The sequence below is a fragment of the Spinacia oleracea genome, chromosome 2 (assembly GCF_020520425.1).
Source record: "Spinacia oleracea cultivar Varoflay chromosome 2, BTI_SOV_V1, whole genome shotgun sequence".
Classification (NCBI taxonomy): Eukaryota; Viridiplantae; Streptophyta; class Magnoliopsida; order Caryophyllales; family Amaranthaceae; genus Spinacia; species Spinacia oleracea.
The window spans coordinates 62,334,626-62,353,663 of NC_079488.1; the positions used below are offsets into that span (position 1 = coordinate 62,334,626).

The 19,038-nt window shown below is 36.6% G+C and overlaps 1 protein-coding gene across 1 annotated transcript in view; it reads left to right on the forward strand.

Annotated features, from left to right (window-relative positions):
- Nucleotides 1-17,786, forward strand: part of LOC110804199 (uncharacterized) — a 34,624-nt gene extending 16,838 nt beyond the window's left edge. Inside the window, exons 7-21 of the mRNA XM_022009761.2 lie at nucleotides 2,338-2,417; nucleotides 2,517-2,598; nucleotides 2,856-2,995; nucleotides 3,085-3,195; nucleotides 3,355-3,471; nucleotides 3,623-3,712; nucleotides 6,078-6,131; nucleotides 6,665-6,739; nucleotides 9,515-9,590; nucleotides 9,694-9,793; nucleotides 10,428-10,497; nucleotides 11,386-11,447; nucleotides 12,903-13,012; nucleotides 16,346-16,621; nucleotides 17,282-17,786. Coding sequence (XP_021865453.1) covers nucleotides 2,338-2,417; nucleotides 2,517-2,598; nucleotides 2,856-2,995; nucleotides 3,085-3,195; nucleotides 3,355-3,471; nucleotides 3,623-3,712; nucleotides 6,078-6,131; nucleotides 6,665-6,739; nucleotides 9,515-9,590; nucleotides 9,694-9,793; nucleotides 10,428-10,497; nucleotides 11,386-11,447; nucleotides 12,903-13,012; nucleotides 16,346-16,621; nucleotides 17,282-17,556 — 1,718 coding nt within the window. The 3' untranslated portion in view covers nucleotides 17,557-17,786. The remainder of the gene's footprint in view (nucleotides 1-2,337; nucleotides 2,418-2,516; nucleotides 2,599-2,855; nucleotides 2,996-3,084; nucleotides 3,196-3,354; nucleotides 3,472-3,622; nucleotides 3,713-6,077; nucleotides 6,132-6,664; nucleotides 6,740-9,514; nucleotides 9,591-9,693; nucleotides 9,794-10,427; nucleotides 10,498-11,385; nucleotides 11,448-12,902; nucleotides 13,013-16,345; nucleotides 16,622-17,281) is intronic.
- Nucleotides 17,787-19,038: the final 1,252 nt, after the last annotated feature.

Sequence of the window (19,038 nt, forward strand, 5' to 3'; positions counted from 1 at the left end):
AGACTTAAAATATTATGAAAAAGGGGAAAAAATGTGGAGTCTGCATCAGCTACAGTAGACAGAGTTGTGTCATATAAAATACATACTCCGTACTATGGAAAGCATAAAAGGAAGAGACATCATAATATCATATTTAATGTCTGACTGGCAAAGTGGCAAGGGAAGTGGGTGGCATGCCTAATGTCTATTCATATAGCTTGCTGACAAGAGGAAGAAAAAAAATGTCACTTTTCACTCTCTATTACACCTGGTAAAAGCAATATCACTCTTTTTCTGGAAAACCAAACAAGTAAGCATAACACAGAAGGAGCGCTTTGCGCCTTCCCAAAGCGATCTGGCTTCACGTCTAGGTATGGTAAGGTGCGAGAATGCTTACCTTTCCTTGCGCCCATGTGCGTCTTAGCTTAAGGTCTGGACTGCAAAAGAGTATTTGATTCCTGCTATACATGATGATTGATGAGTCTCGATAGAAAAGGCAGAAGAGAAGCCAACAGGACAATTCTGTTCTTACCCGCCACAACAACCATATAGTGGTCATAGGTGTAAAGTGCAACTTATACCAAAGCAAGACATAAAATTTAAATGCATTAGTTGTGCCTGCTTCACTCACCTTTGTGAGCTTGAGAAAGTTATTTTATTTGAAAGTAGGAAGCTTGTAACAGTCTCGACACCAGCAAGCCACATGCAAACAGATTAGGTGTAAAGTGCATCATACAAACACTCTTGTGTGTCGATACCAAGTTTTCTGAACTGGTTGTTGCACGGTGATTGCAAATCGCATATGGGACACAAACCTAAAGGCTTGGGTTGGGCTAGCCTAATCCCATAGATTGGAATCAGGACACCATGATTGTGACCTGCCCTAAAACATTATGTAAAAGCACAGGAACTCATGCAAGTAAATTGTGAAGTACGGGAAAATATGTGGACAAGCAAGTAAATTGTGAAGTAGGAGCTTGTTTGTGGTGTTTGAGATTGTTTTCGCTTGTAGTATTGTTTTTTTTTTGACAACACATCATAAAACAGCAATTAGACCCATTTTCTAGCATTTGCAGCCAGATTATGGGCCTTAGAAACACAATTTCTAGGCATCTTAATTACTTTACAAAACACTAAAATACTAGCCTCTATGCGAAAGTTCTCCATGATACCGAGAATATCTGAAGGAGTTAGAGTCCTGAGTGAACAGTGCCATCACCACCACCATGGAGTCCGTCTTGAAGATTACCTCGTCGATGTGAGGCAGCTGCCATCAGAAGTGCTTTTTCCTCGGCCTGGCTCTGTGAAGAAGCAAAAATTCTGTCAGCCCCTTCCATAGAATCTGCACCATTTCTCGCGCCCACCTAGCCAACTGCAGCTTTCCACGAGCTTTGGTCATCCTTTTTTGCGCATTTCCACGCCCATCTACCTCCACTACTTTGATTGGATTAGCCTTGCATCTCAATTTCCAGTAGAATGGTTGGACTTTTGTACTAAGGGCTGCAACTGAATCGCACTTCTAGACATAGAAGTCTTCCATCTTGTCTTCCAGTGCGATAAGCTGCATAATTGAGGAAGGATTTGGGCCTCCCCCTTTGACCATCCGGGCATTTCTCTGGAGCCACAGACTCTATAGGGTGGCTACGAACGTCACCAATCTAACATCTTCCTTTCCATCTTCTTTCATGAAATATGTTAAGTAATCTCGGACCCAGCTCTTAACATCAATCTCGAGGCTGCTTGGGGGTTCATACCAAGTGACCCTGACTTCCACACATGTTTCGCGATTTCACATGTTTTAAAGAGGTGCTTTTCTGATTCCAGCCCACTGCCACACAACCCACACGTTGAAGGCACATCAATCTTTCGTTTTCGGAGGTTAGAGCGAGTAGAGATCTCCCCATTCAACAGTTTCCAAATGAAGATTTTCCATTTAGGAAAAATAGAACTCTTCCACAATAATTTCCAGAATATTCCCGGGTCGATGGTTCGATTTTCTCGCCGTTGCTGGAGCCAATAACCAGTCTTAACTGAGTACGAGCCGTTCGGCTCTGGCCACCATTTCCCCGCATTCTCTGAGGCAGACTTGGGGATGTGAATAGCTAAAACGTCTTTTGCGACCTCTTTCTCGAAGTGGCAGCAAACTTCTTACTTATCTAGTTTGTTTCCTTGATGAACTTCTTTTTGCATTAGGTGCTTACTTTTTATTTAATAAAATCTTATACTCGTTATTTTTTTGTTTATTGTTTTTTTCTTTATGGGTCTGTGTTTTCTTTTTCCTTTCTGGTTTTGTTTTGCTTTCATGTTCTCATTCGTAAATATTTATGCATATCTAAAATGTTGCATTGTGACTTCTAGGTTGTCTGATATATGAGATCTTTTCGGGTACAAGGCTGAGCAAGACAGAGGAACTCCGAAACACTTCTTCAATTCCAAAGGTTTGTCTTCGTGAGATGTCGTTTAACGCATACATACTTACTGGAGAAACTTTTGAACAATAACAATTACTTAATTTGTATGGTTCCCTGTTTTCTCAGTTGTTGCTTCCAGATTATCAGAGGCTGTTGAGTTCCACACCTTCCAAGAGATTAAATACTTCTAAGCTTATAGAAAATAGTGGTAAGTCCCGCAATTTTCTTGTGTAGGTGACTAGGTGTTCAAAGTTCAAAGTCATGTATATGTTCTCTTTGGAACTAGGAGCATCATGAATGCTAGAACGTAGAGGACCTATCTATCTGCATGATACTTTTGAAGGTTTCTAGTTCCACGTTTGAAGTTTTTAAAATTATAAGCTCCTGTAACTTTATTTGCTCATAGGCTTTTCTGTGGTTGCTAGCTATATTCTGCTATTACAGATACCCATTTTGATCATGCAGAATACTTTCAAAATAAGTTGGTGGATACAATACATTTCATGGAGGTTCTCAGTTTAAAGGACAGTGTGGAGAAAGATACATTTTTCCGCAAGCTTCCAACATTATCTGACCAAATTCCTCGCCAAATCGTTCTGAAGAAAGTACTACTCTTGTCTAAACTTCAGTTATTCTATTACGTCTATCTTCTACATTTTCATGTTTCTCTAATATCTGATTTCACTTTTTCTAGATACTTCCACTACTAGCTTCTGCTCTAGAATTTGGTTCTGCAGGCGCTCTTGCTTTGACAGCATTGATGAAGATGGGCTCTTGGCTTCCACCTGAAGAATTTAGTATCAAGGTCATGATTTTTCTCGTCCTCCTGTTTTGTGCAAGGAGGGGTTACATATGTGATTATCTGCATATGCAGTTCTTGGACCATCTATGTCATGAATGGTTGTGCTTTACCTTGTGCTTGTATGCTATTTATTGATATAGCTGGAATTTGTTTCATTTCTAGGTGCTGCCAACCATTGTGAAACTCTTCTCATCTAATGATCGAGCTATAAGAGTTGGATTGCTGCAGCATATTGATCAATATGGAGAGTCCTTATCTGCACAAATTGTGGATGAACAAGTATGAAAACAATCACAACACACTATTGTCCTTAATTTCTACCGCAATATGCATTTAGATGACAATGCTATTGGCAACTCTACAGGAAAGCTTGGCTTAAATGCTTTTTTTTCCCCTTGTTCTAAATTTAGTGCTGTTATTTCTGGTGTAGGTTTATCCTTCCGTGGCTACTGGATTCAATGACACGTCAGCTTTTCTTCGGGAGTTGACATTAAAATCAATTCTTGTTTTGGCTCCAAAGGTATCAGAGATTCCTTATTTTTTCAATGTTTGTTTTGATAGATTCATTTTCAATGTTATCTAGAACAGAAGGTTGTGTTCTTTACACTATTGGTGTTTTCTATCTTCTGCTGATAGTTGGATGAGTATTTCATCTTCTCGCTTTTTCTCCTTGATGATTTATGTTTGTGGTTGTTAAAGGATTCACTGACTGGATCAACCAGTATTATTTTGCTGTATGGGATTATTCTTGACTTTTGAGAATGGTTCAGTTTTGTTAGACTTTGTGATCTTCCCTTATTTACAAAAGAACTGTTAGAGAAAGAGGTAGAAAAAGCTACTCTGGAAACTTCACTAGATCCTAAACTCCTAATGCTACATTCTTACATAAAATAACAGATTTTACAGCATTTTCAAAGCAGCTGAATTTGCATATTGCATAATCTCACCAAGTTGTGAGGGGGAGAACCTGCATATAGTTTTAGGGGGTTTAAAATTCAGACCTTGCAGTTGCAGCATACTGAGTTCTTGCTTTGTTTGGAACATTCTCATTTCTCAGAAACTTTTATGATTTCTCGAATCATTTTCTGGCATTCCCTAGATTTCGAATCTTATCCGTTTCCTTTCCCTATACAATCAAAATACACAAGCACAGAATAGGATCAGGTGATCAGCAAGTTGCTCTTGGTAGACTTACTTTTTAGCGGGTGACTGTTCTATCCAATTTGATTTCAACAAGCAAGCGAATGTGTTTTATTGTCCACCCATATATGAATATGAAGTCAGCAAGTAGCTCTTGCACACTTACCTTTAAGGATGGTGGTTGATTCCAACAAGGAAGTACTTCTCTTTCTTTAATGCATTCAAATGCCTACCCACATATTTGGAGAATAGGTATTTTGCTGACACCTGAGCTTTGTTAATCACTAAATAAAACTCCAATTCCCCTGTTTGATAACTTGTAATCTTGTATGCTGTTGTTTGATAAAATTCCATAGCCGTTTTTTTGATAACTATAAATTAAATCCAGTCAGTGCACATGCTAGGATGTAGGTTCTTACTTGCACCACTTTCCTGTCTGACTTTTGGCATGAAATAGAACAATTTTATATAATTATGGATAATGAGAAAGGTTGCACGTCTACAAAATCCAGGAGCATGAGCTCAAATGACAGAAACCACCTTTTTAACAAGTTCCTACTGTATTAAGCAGCCTTCTTGGTCAAAGGTACCAAAATTTTGTCTTTCTATGTAATGATTGGGCCCACTTCTCCAAACTTAATAGTAGTTGTAAAAGTCTACTCATGCTCCTGTTTTTTTTTCCTAGCATTTTTTTTATAATTAACTGATAGGAGTCTCTTAATTCTACCTCGGTTTTCCTAAGTTCTACTCTAGCAACAAAAACCAAGGAGAACTGAAAAAGGGGAATCACGCATGTGGTTATTTTTTCTTTTAGGAGGAGAGAGATACAAAGTAAGATACGTATTAAACATAATTAGGTTCCACAAAGTGAGGCTGGAGATGGTAAATATTTCTTAAAGGTAGACATAAAAGGAATAAATTAAAAGTGAGTAAAACATAAAAAAACAGATGGAAAAAGGAAAGTGAATAGAACTTGGGAAAATGGAATTGTTATTGGTGAATAATCGAGTTTGTAGGTCGTTAGAGCATGTTTAGCAAATACCAAGAGTTTGACCTTCAACCTAATAAAATATACTTCCTCCGTTTCTTAATACTCGTAACGTTTGATCTTTTTACACTATTCATATATTCTACTTTGATTATTGTTGGTGATTCATACGTAAGATCATAGTCATGTAGGATCTTATTAGTTCGTATTAATGTGTATTTTCAAAATATCACCTTTTAATAGTTTTTGCTTAAAGAAAATTAAAGATATTAATGATCAAAGTTATGCATTGGCGTGCGTGAAAGTGACCAACGTTGCGAGTAAAAAACGGAGGAAGTAATATTTTATTTTTCTCTCTCCCCAACACCAAACCCAACACCAACAACATTTGAGCATGTTCAACAAAACAACAAAATTTTAAAAGTATGCGTCACTTTTCTACCATCTCTTTTGCAATTAAAAAAAACGAAACAATATTGTAGTTCCCCATTTGCCACATGTCAAGCATTCCTTGCATCAAATTGGTTTTCCATTTGGTGTTCATGAACACCAAATGTTGCATGGTTTCACTCTCTCTCTTCCCTTCCCTTCCCTTCCCTCTCATCTCTCTACCTATTTTATAGTTTTTTATTCCATTCTCTCTTGAACTCCAATTTTTGGTGTTTGCTAAACATGTTCTTAAAGTGCATAGTGGAAACCAAGTTGTTGTTTATCCTGACATCCTTACTTAAGATGGCTTTGTTTTGATTGTTTTCAGCTTTCACAACGTACTATGTCAGGGTCTTTGCTGAAGTATCTTTCAAAGCTGCAGGTATTACAAACTTTTGGTCATAAGTTATTTTGTTATACTTACAAAGTTACAACTTGTTTGGTAGGCAGCATTAATGGTAGTAATATGTACTTTAGTAAGTTATGTACTCCATCCCGTGTCTCTCTTGATGGAATTCCATCCAAAGCATGCATTTTCTTGTCACTCAATACCACCTCCATCTTTAGGGGTGGAAAAGTGGTAATGGATGATAAGTGGAAATTTATGAAGAAAAAATGATATTGGGGTTGGCCAAGCATTACCATGGACATTGGCTCGAGGCTTTCATTATTGAATTACACTCTGAGTTCATTACCATCACCACCAACCAAACGGACTGTTATAGTATCAGTGTATGAGATGACCTTTTCCATTTGACACTGATTGGTGCACTCGGCGGGTTTGTTATTATTAAGTTCCCTGGGTCTACTGGACTTCCAGTTTTTCCCTTTCCTCTCCTTGTTACTTTGTACAGTAAAATTAGATGGGCTTATTCCTCTATCAGTTTCTGACTTTTATTCTTATAAGCTTTGCAGGTTGATGAAGAGCCAGCAATTAGAACAAATACCACCATATTGCTGGGAAATATAGCAAACTATCTCAATGAAGGGGTAAGCATTTAGTCTTTTGGTCTTTTTGGTGGTCTTCCTCATGCTCTGCTCACCTTCCCAGTGCATTTCATTTGTTGCTGGGTGGATGTTGGAGCTGTAGTAACACTGATTCTGGCTGATTTTTCATTTTAGTCTGTTAAATCATTTATTGGGATCTGGTTTTTGTTCATTTTATTGTCTGAGTCTGAAAAGCTGTTTAGATTTCCTGCCAGTTTTTTGAAGTTTGTTCCTCAATGTGTCACGAAGTACTTACTGCCCCCATGAACCCTCTTTTATTTGCGCGTTCTGAATCACAGTTCGTTCATATGTCAAATCAATGTGGTGCGCCAATTGAAATGGTCAGCTTAGCGTACGAAACCCAACCTTCTGTATGGTTGGCCCTTCAATTGCAAGAAGGAATGCAGCAATCTTTGAACATATAGATCTAGGGTTCATAAGTAACCCTAGATCTGCCAAAGTACCGATGGAAGGTGTAATTTACTAAATTAAGAAGTTAGTTGTTGGATGGTTTTATTTATCTAATGCTGAGGGTTAGGGGATTCAATTCAGTTGGTATGATTGATGAGTTCCGGGTCTTTTGGCAACCTTCTCAAGGAAGGGTGTAGTTGATTGTTCGTTTTTTTTAATAAGTTTTAGGTGGGTCATGGGTTGCTGTCTCACTGGGATTCAAGGGTTGCTGTCTCACTGGGATTCAAGTTGGTGAATGGTTTGCTAAATGAAGTGTTGTAGGGAATACAACTCATTCTTACTTATTTTACGGAGCAGCAGGTGGAAGGTTGATCTACCTCATTTGCATGGGAAAATGGAGCTACTTTTATCTTGAATTAAATATTCTGAATTATTACTAGTGGACTTTATAAAATAAGGAGGAACCAAAAAAGAACTCCAAAAAGCATATATTAAATGCATTTCATACTTTGAGATGAAAATCTTTAAGCCAAGAAGTTATGATAAAAATGTTGTAGAAGTGAATTGAATTGAATTGATCTTCAAGCGTATCAAATAAACCCTCCCAACAAAATATAAATTGACCAACTGCAGATTGCACTTCTGTACCCATTCCACGTAGCGCGGATTAGTCAAAACTCAAGAGTGTTACTGACCAAGATTTGTGTGTCTGGTTGGCTTAATCATGTGTTTTTGGGATATACTGTGGTTTTTGTTTGGGATCCTTGTGATCGGTTCTTTCTTAAGTCATTTTTTATTATTTCATCAATCATCATATGGAAATCTTAAGTTGAGTTGAAGGTGCAGCCTTTTAAGTTGACTGCAGTTCTGGATAAACCATATTTTTTATCGTTTGTGAACTTTAAAATGTCCATTTCCGATGGAGCCAAAGATTCATTTGTTCTTTTGGCTGGGGGATGTAATGGACTAAATCAAAATGACTCTTAAAACCTCTTCGCTTCCTTTCCATGAAGTAGAAGTTGGTCGTCCCGTTGTCGTCCTGTTATCGCTTTTGGGTCAATTGGAAACAACATCTCTGCAATTGCAGGGGTAAGATTGCGTACATCGGACCCCCCCTTACCCCGCTTCTTGCGGGAGCCTCTTTGAGGCAATGGAATAATGATAATGTGAACTTTAAAAATGGTTTTCCTGCCTTGACTGTTATTACCTTTTGTATTACTTCTTTCTAGAAAGTGTTTTTTTCCTTCTGGAACTTCATTACAGCCTTCCTACTGGTTTGAATTTTTATCCTGTTAGAGACACGGCTGTCATAGAACCTTTTCAAGGTGGGATTTCTCACTTACTGCTGTTGTCCTTGTCACTACGGATGAGTCAGATCTTATATTGGCGGTAGATTATTTGATTGGAAATCAGAAATTTATGTTCGCGGCGGCCTTTTTCGAAGGATTTTTAAGTGATTAGCAATCTTCATTTTCCCAGCAGAAAAACTCAAGAATCTATGAGTTTGGCCTATCTCTACTATATATTAAAAAGCGTTTATAAGAAAGTTTACGTGACACATGACACTCTGCTTATGAGTCATCCGCTCCATATAATCTTCATGTACATAAAAAAAAATGTCAAACATGGTTTGCGTAAGGTTTGAACTTTGAACCCTTTACCTTGAGTTTAAACAATAAAGCTTTTACCACCAAGCTATTACATGTTGCATGTTATCATTCCAAAAAAAATATATATAAATATATGTGAATCTTATTAATGTATGTAACCCCGGGCCAAAAACTAGTTATTCAAACAATTGTTGTTGCTTTTCGGATATAACTTCAACGTTGAATCTTTAGGAATCAATTTTTTTATGGCTATTTTTCTTTAAATGGTCTTGTCTATGTTAATAAGCATTGTTTTGAGAAGTCGACATCATCAATGTGTTTCTGTGGTTTGGCAATCCTTTGGACAATTTTGTTGGAACGGAATGCTCGGATTTTTAAAGGAGCTTCTGTTTCACGTGGTTTACTGTGGGATAAAGTACCTTTGTTGGCAGCAGGGATATTAAAAAATAACACAATTGGGGGAGATACAATGGAACTGCCCTAATTTGTAACTAGTTTCTTATGTTTTATTATGAGGACACCTTGTCCTCTTGCTTTACTTACCTTTTTTTCTTAATAAAATATTTTTTCCTATCATAAAAGAAATGTGCTTTTCTGTGTTAAATGGTAATTTTGTTTTTGTACCAAGATTGGCCCTGAACGAATTTGCTAGGTTTTATGTTATCATTATTTTTACTGTGATTTTTCAAGTGTTCTCTTTTTGAAAAGGGTATTTTTTGTGGGGATATTAATTGATTTTTTTATTCTTTTTTTGTAGACAAGGAAGAGGGTCCTCATAAATGCTTTTACAGTCCGTGCATTACGTGATACATTCCCGCCGGCACGAGGAGCAGGTATCATAGTTGGGATTTTTCCACCAACTTCATCTCTGTATCTTTGGTTTAAGTGTCGTATGTAAAGAATACAATTTTTTTAGTCCTGTTCTCTGTTCGGCAGGAATAATGGCCCTGTGTGCGACAAGTTCCTCTTACGATATCTCTGAGATTGCAACAAGGATTCTGCCAAATGTTGTTGTGCTTACTATAGATCCTGACAGGTCTCTTTTCTCTGGACTTGTCAATTTGTTCTTATAGCAATATTTCTTTTTTAACGAGGTTTGACACTCCTAACACAATGACGTCTTGCAAATATGACGAATATTTTTGTTTTTATGACGGCGTGCCCTCTGTCTGGTCTTTTATGGATAATACTAGCAGTGTTATATGGTGCTGTCAGTCTATGTAGAGCTTCTAGTATCATGCATGTTTCGCTTGATGTCGCCAGTGGCTGTAGAAGAGATGCCAGTTGATCAGTATCTTATACAGGGAAACTGATTTTGGCACACCACCTTGTGGGTTAAGCACGAAAAACTGTGTCTCATAGTGGGGTGTGCCAAAATTAATTTTTTGGTGTGCCAAAATCATTTCCCCTTATAAAGGGATCTAATCGAAGTATTAGGAGGAAGTTCAAAATACAATTAACAACTTAAACATAATTAATAATCATACATGTGTTTTATTCAACTTCATAACAGGCATTAAAACATTTATGGTCTTGATTCTTTTTCCTAAATGTTTACAAATCCAATATTTACAATTGAGTTTCCTCTGCCAATTTGTACTGTTTCCTGTCTTTCCTTTTTGGACTTTTTTAGCGTGGCTGTGGTGATTGACTTGCTTTCTTATACCTAGTGATGTGCGATCCAAGTCATTTCAGGCTGTTGACCAATTTTTGAAGATTGTGAAGCAGTATAATGAGAAGGTATCGTTAAGTTTCTCATCTTCTTTTTAGGGATATTTATGTTCATTATGGCTCCATTTTACAAAGAAATGAGAAGACTACCAAACCTAATATTATGTCTTTCCTGCATTGTGTTTTTCAAACTTGGTTTGGATGCAAGTCACTTTAAGTTTGTTTCGTCCAGGTCAAAACAATATTGAAGTGATGTCTGTTGTCTAATCATGTGAAAATAAGGTTTGGTCAATATCACGTTCTAATGATAATGCTTTTCAAACCATTTTTTAAAGAAATTTACCTGTGGCCTAACAACATCCGTAGGGGGAGGGAGGTGAGGTGGGGTGGGGAAGGGGGTGTGTGGAAGGAGTCTTGATGGATAATCAGGAGATTGAAGTCCACAGTTGGGTGCTTGTTTTTAATTTTATTCTTTTAAAAGCCCCTTACAAATGTCTATTTTCAATGGAGCCAATGGTTCATTTGTTTTTTTGGCTATGGGATGTAATCGACTAAATCAAAATGGCTCTTAAAACCTCTTCGCTTCCTTTCCATGAAGCAGAAGATGGTCGTCCTGTTGTCGTCCCGTTATCGCTTCTGGTCAATTGGAAACCTCTCTGCAATTGCAGGGGTAAGGTTGCGTACGTCCGACCTCCCTTACCCGGCTTCTTGCGGGAGCCTCTTTGAGGCAATGGGGTAATGATGATAATAAAAAAAATGCCCCTTACAAGTTACAAAACCCCCAACTTCATTAGGGCGTGTCAGATACTATAAAGCATGGACAATAATCTATTAGCCCTGGATTCTCCGTTGTTAATTTATTAACTTCCCTTGTCTGTTCCGCATGTTACAGTTGTACGTTAATTATTTTGATGTTCTTTAGGTCTATTTAAACGTTTGTAATATGTTTATGAACAGGGTGATACAGGAGATTTTAGTATGGCAAACATTGGAACTCCCGGAAATTCTAGCTTGCTTGGGTGAGTAAATTCATCTGTTTCTCTCAATCTCTTTGAATTTGTAAAAAGTTGCTTTTTTGGTTTCCTCCTGTAGCTGGAAGGTACTCCGTATACATTCAAGGTGCTAACAGTTTTCAATTCTTAGAACAAAGCTAATGCCACTAGGTATAAATTATATGTTTCTGGATATAGAATTTGGTTGTAGTAAAATATTTCCCCATTTTCAATACCGGACAGCTCGTGGTTTTAACATTTTATGTGAATGGATATATACTAGATTCCGTAGTCGAGATATGTTTCTGCAATAAGAACTTTTTAAGGGAAGGTATAACATCAGAAGTCTGCGTGTTCGTTTTGCTAATGGAAAACTTTACAAGCCCATTACTCATTGTTTGCAAGAATGTCAAGGACTACCAAATATTTTTTAGCTTCTTCAGTAAAAGTGATCAGTGTATATGTTTCATGAAGATCCTATGCTGATGTTCAAGTTTATTCCATGTTCATTTATAATATAAACTGATTGTTGTATAAATTGTACAAATTTCATTTCGGAAGAATATCAATATCACATTAGCTGGGGAGATAATCTCATATCACTATTTTGTCAAATTGTTCATAGTCTTCACACCATCATTTCTGTACTTCTAGTGACTTTTTTTAATCAGTTTATTTCTTTGTAGATCTATTTTTCTGAGCTATTTATTTCCCTACTTGGGTGCCACTTTTTTTTTTACTGCTATTAGATACTCCCTCCGTCCCATATTAGTTTTGACACTAATCAGGTCACATAGTTTTAGGAGATAAGTTGTTGTTGGGTTATCAAATATTATTGTATTAGAAAAGTAGATGGGAAAGTAGATAGTGGGGTATTATTTTATTGCAAAGTAGATAATGGAGTATTTATTTTGATGCAATGTGAGAGAGAGTAAGACCCTTAATTTATGGTAGTGGAAAGAGAGATGTATTAAAATATTTGTGGGGTCTTTTCCAAAATAGATGTGTAAAAACTAATATGGGACTCATGAAAATGGAAAGTGTAAAAACTAATTTGGGACAGAGGGAGTAATTGTATGTGCTAGAGTAGATAATGGAGTATTTATTTTGATGCAGTGTGGGAGTGTGACACCCTTAATTTATGGTAGTGGAAAGAGAGATGTATTAAAATATTTGTGGGGTCTTTTCCAAAATAGAAGTGTAAAAACTAATATGGGACTCATGAAAATGGAAAGTGTAAAAACTAATTTGGGACAGAGGGAGTAATTGTATGTGCTAGAGTTTGTCGTTCCTGTGTCTACTTAACGGGTTTTAGGTTATGTGTTTGCTTATCATTTTTTTTGTTTTCTTTTGACAATGTTTTTATTTTAGGTTGCAGTTCCTCTTTTTCTTTGGGGATGGCGTCTGATGCCTTTCTGTATTTGTAGCCAGTCATATATTTCTAAGTGATTTTCATATAGTAATAACGAATGTATGACGCAGATGGGCTATGAGCAACTTGTCTCTGAAAGGTAAAGCTTCTGAGCAGGCACCGGTTGCTGCTGGGGGTTCTAGTGCACCACTTGCTACAACCAGCTCTGATGTTAATTCAGGTGTGTGTCTGATTTATTTCTAAAGTTGCTGCAGTTTTGTTCCAAATCAATATGAGCCTTGAATACATTTACACGGTTGAGAGTTAACAAGTTACTATTCATAGTACTGCATGTTAATATATCTCTTTATCTTGGGAGATCTTCCAGTAGTGGTCACTTCCCTTTATAACCCCATTTCTTTATGCTTTCTATTAGACCTATTCGCCTCAATCCCTAGAGTTGCTTTACTTGACCTGGCCATTCATTTGATCCGCCTGTCCCCTTTTCTTATAGCTCTGACCTCTGTTTTATGTTTCACTGCATCGACTGTGAGCTGTGACCTTAAAGCCAAAGTCGCACTTGTCCATGTAATAGTCTCTTGTAAATTTCATCTCCTAGTTTTATTCTTTGCTCTCGGAAATCACTTGGAGTCAGCCTGTTATGGAGATTATGGTACTTCCTACCCCCAAAATGGTAAAACATACGGAAAGACAATAATTTAAAGTACATCTTTTATGCTGATTCTCTTTGTTATAATTCTTATAACAACAGTTAGATCATGATGTTGATATGTTATGAAGGAAACTTGACGAGCATTTTGGGTAAAGATCCTCTAGAGTTTCTAATTAACTCTTATAGTGTATAACTGTATAATAATAATAATCTCAGACATCCATTTGAAATAAACGGCTCACATTCTCTCTCTTTCTCTTGTACTCCCCCCTTCAACAACCCCAACAATTCAACAATCCTTTCTCAACCACCAATCCTCTACCCACACCACCGCCAGCCCTTCGCCTACCACCGTGCTACCTACCTCCGCAGCCACTATTTTCCTACCGATCCACCATCATCCCCAGACATCACCTTTTGGTGTCCCTTCCCAACAGACGAATCACCCCCTTCCTTTACTCCTTAACAACAGTTCGACCATGAATTCTATAAAGACGCCTCCGCCTGAGATAACGGTCTAGTAATGGTGAAGGAGCAAAATATGAGGGATGGGTGTGATTGAAGGAACTCTACCTCATAGAGTTACTACTATTATACTAGAGGATCCAAACGCAGTTTTATGAGCATCTAGAAAGGAAACTTGAAATTTTTTACAGTTTGCAGGACAGAACAACGTTACCAGATTCGCGTGGTACCCATCCGGTCCACCCATTCCGAATCGCGGTTCTCCGGCGGGGCTTCTAAATACCAAAAACTTTATTACGCGAAATATTAATTAATGCAAACCTACCTTACAATTTGTTTTCTATATTTTCTATTCAAATTCTCTTTAGAGAGAATCGCAAGTCGAAGAAGGCCACTTTGGAATAGTATAAAGAGCGTGAAAAGGGTTAACTTCTAGGCTAGAGGCCGAGTTAGAATTTCGCGGTGGTTAGCGAACCAAATCGCTGGTATTGTCTTGCCGAATCCAAAACCCTAGTTTTACCGATTGAAGGTCAAGGAAGGCGAGACAAGAAAAAAAATACGTTGGAGCTTTTGTTTGCAAAGAATTACATGGTGAATGCGATTGTTAATTGTTGTTCTTTCGTTTTCTTTAATCTGAATGCCATAGTTGCAACTCTGCAAGTCCATGTTGAAGAGGGTGGTGGGTTGTACTTTTTGTTTTATTTTTATTTTTATGATGGAGTGTAAGGTTAGTGACTTAATGCAGGATTGCACGTGGGTTGAATTGTCTGTCTTCTATTTTATTAGTTGCTTTTTTTTTGTTTGCAAAGGGGAAGTAAAAGAATCAGTAGAAATTTTCTGCCATTACTAGTGGCACCAACTCCACTTAATAGTGGCACTTCTTAGTAGATTTGTTTTGAAGTATTTGAACTTTTGTTTTTTCGTGATCTTTTATCATTTCTTCTATTGAATCTGATTTATGTGATATAAAGTTTGATTGAGTTATTTGAATATGAGTATTAAAAGAAAATCTTTATAGTATTTGATATTTTGAACTATTTTTTTTAAAAAAGACCCAAAAAAAGAAGTTCAAAACCCCTCTCTAGAAACCTAAAATCAGCTGACCCGTGTGCGAACCCGTACTGAAGCGAACCACGAATCAGGTAACTCTGGGACAGAAAAGAGTAATTGAGATATTAGAGAAAGGAAATACCAAAACCATGAGTCTACAAACCATGATTTTCTGATCGGTTTAGGGTCACTAATAGAATAATGTTAAAGAAATGAGTTGAGAGGTCGTCTTCGTAAATGTCATTGGAGTAGGGGATACATTGTAATGGTCAAGGGTTTGTTGTAATTGAAGATGGTGGTCCTGCTTGTTTCCTTTATTGACACTATTTTAAAGTATGGACAAGCTCGGGTCAGTTGCATCCACTAAATGCGTTCGGACGCTGGGTCATTTTTTAAGTACATTTTAGTCTCTCATAAACCAACGCAATGTGGCTCCCTGAGCAAACGCTCCGCTGGAAATGTCACTATATATAGTTTTAATTTATGTTAAACCTTTTAGGCTGATCTTTTATGGCGGCGTCGGTTAGGCAGGTATTACCCAGTCGTTTTACCTTACTCTCTGCAGGATACAGCATTAGATAAGCATAATGAAATATTTAATTGCCGTATCTATCTATTGATTTTTTGCTGGGTTTGGTTTGGTTTGGTTTTGTTGCATGGGTTACTTGATTACTTTGGCTCATGAGGAAGTTATGCAGGTTCGGTTGTGCTTTGCAGCTTTGGTTTTGTTCAGGTCTATTTCATTGCGATTCAATAGGTTGAAATTAGATCGGATTCCAAACTCTTTATACTGGGTTTTATAGTCAGATAACATTTCACCAGGTTTAGATTAACGGAATGACAGAATCACCGAATGAAAGCACGTGTCATGTGTTTTTGCAGCATTTCTTGATTTGCCATGCAGAAATGGTGTTGGTATGTCCTAGTCAAGAAACATGAGAAAGTATGTGCTAGTCCAAGCAACATGCCTTTTCACTAGTTACCTTGAAAATAAGATGAGAAAAGCGTTGTTTAAGACAGATAGATAACTGGAATGAATTTCTACATGAATTAGCAGGCTTTATGCTAGTTACCTTGAAAAGGAGATGAGAAAAGCATTCATCAATGTGCAATAGTTGTTTGTTTGCGGATTTGGCTCTGTCATTAGTTTAAATACCAATTCCATATGAAATTCTGCCTCTGCCAGTCTATTGATTTAGTCAAAGCCCAATTTTTAGTTTTGCACTTTTACCCTTCTAAATTTTTCATATATTTTGGTGGGATATAAAGCAAGAAGAACTTGTTCACATCAAATGTGAAGAGGGAGTGTATTTAAAATAATTATCCTGTGGTTATCTAAAATGTCTGCTTCCTGCAACTAGAATCTGACTTTGTTAATTATTTCAGTTGTCGATACTGTTGCTGTAAATGCAGTCCTGACACCTCCTCGCTCAGGTTCCAGTATGGATTTAGTTGATCATCCTGTCCCAGCATCCCCGACCTCAACAGATGGCTGGGAGGAACCTGAGAATGGGAATGACGAGGATGATAGTGGCGACGGATGGGATGATATTGAACCGTTTAATGAGCCAAAACCGTCTCCAGTTTTTGCAAGCATCCAGGCTGCTCAAAAAAGGCCAGTTTCCCAGTCTAAGCCAACGTTATCTCAACCAAAGCCGGCAGGTAGTTCAACCTCCATGTTTCTTGGCTGAATAAATATGCATATTGATCAAGTAACAGAATAGGCTGGTGCAAGAAAAAATATGGTTTTGCTTGTTCGACGTAGAAATCCTGTGGTTTCCCTTCATATGGTGATACATATGCATGATTGCTAATAGTGACAATAAAACAAATTTAAGTGGCTATGAAGTCAGGCTAGACGGCTAGTTATAGAAGCTCTTGAGGGGGCAAAAATAAACAAAAAGAAGTCTATCACCATTATTTCTTGGCTCAGATATCATAATTTTGAAATTCTAGCTGGTGTCTTTTTTATTAAGAAAAATATTTGAACAAAATATCCTGTATCCGTTGATTTATTAGAAAGGAAAGTGTAAACATCTATGCACTGTGTAAGGTAGAATTACGTTTATGTATTCTGTTGCTGTGGTAAATTTTTTGATTGCTTGAAAACCAAAATAAAGTTAAAATGCCTAGATTGAGTGTTGAGTACCTCTGTCTTAAACACCATAGGGAAAAAGAGTCCGAGGAACTTGTTAAGATAAGATCAACTTACTTCGTTATAACAGATCCCTGATTGTATAAAATCTGTAAGAATATAATTTTTCTTTTTATGCATTGGTGCATTTGGACAAGTTGATTGATGGTAGATGTTGTCATTTTCAGCTTCAAGTTCGCAGCCGAAAAGCACTGTAAGAATAGCCAAAGACGACGATGATGAGTTGTGGGGTTCCATAGCTGCCCCTCCTCCCAAGACCACTTCAAAATCTTTAAATTTGGGAACTTCAAAGACAAAGGATGATGATTTGTGGGGTGCTATTGCTGCTCCACCACCAATAACAAAAGCCAAGCCCCTGTCTGCAGGCAGAGGTCGAGGAGCAAAACCTGCTGCTCCAAAATTAGGTGCCCAAAGGATCAACCGAACATCATCTGGTATGTAGATATTAAGTGTGAGCAAAACTTGTCAAAGTCCGTTTTGTATAACCCCATTCTTTTTACTGATTTAAATATTGTAAAGCAGTGTCTTCTGATATGTATTTTTTTGGCCTGGATCATATCATCAGTTTGTTATATACAAACTAATATTCTTTTAGCTCTATTTAGATCTGTTTCTTTTAAATGCTGTTGTACGACGCATGATATTAGTTGTGGACAGTTATGGTTTTTGCAATCTTCTAAGTGAATTTCATTTATTATCTCAGGCATACACATAAAGGGTCAAAATTGGCAGCCGAAACAATTCTCTATCAATTACTGAATACTTTGCATATATTCTTTTGCTTTTTCCATCACTAGTAAGATTATACATAAAGTAAATAAAGAGCACAAAAATTAAACATGTTTCACTAATAATGTTTTAGCTACGTCTACAGGCAGAGGAGAGAAAAGTTGTATTAATTTTGAGGAATACAGATTACATAATACGACTAGATTTTGACCTAGAGAGTTTATATAGTAATCTCTAGACAATACGGCAAAGCCCGGAAAATAGGATCAAAATAGATAGCGAGATTCCCGTACTATGCCGTTACAATAAGGGACTTGACCGATTCAAGACATTATTCTAACAGGATGCCCCATAGGTACATATGCCCATCAAAACTCACCTTCCATAACAAACATACACTTCTTAGGATTACAAATGGCTTTGGGTGTTTGTCTAAAATCTTTTCGCGTGATCCCTATCTTGCATACATTTGTTTTAAGGAAATTTCAAGGGCACTAAATTTCATTTATCAAACCCATGCGAAATCTACAATAAATATTCAATAACAACGAATAAGATATATTAAAAGTTTAAAACCAAACAAAAATCTTATAAGAAAGAGCTAAGAATCCGTTAGCATAAATCTCACAATTCGGTGCATTCTCTAATTGTTGTGTAAAATAACTTACAACTAGTTGAACCGTCGCTCAATCATAAAACTGAGATGAAAAATCTTGTGTTAATTTATCAGATTGTAGACTAATGATTGATACTCGTCGCAAATTTGTATAAACGAATCCTGAATAAAGCACTAAACAAACAAAAACTATTAAAAAGTTAAAAATAAACACGACGAGGAGGATTATGGGTGCGTTCTGTTCAACTTATTTGACCTGAACTTATCTGAACTTCTCTGAACTTATTTGAACTTATCTGATCTGAACTTATCTGAACTTATCTGAACTTATTGGAATTTATTGGAACTTATCTGAACTTATCTGAACTTATTGAAACTTATTATTAATAATTAATAATTAATAATTAATAATTAATAATTAATAATTAATAATTAATAATTAATAATTAATAATTAATAATTAATAATTAATAATTAATAATTAATAATTAATAATTAATAATTAATAATTAATAATTAATAATTAATAATTAATAATTAATAATTAATAATTAATAATTAATAATTAATAATTAATAA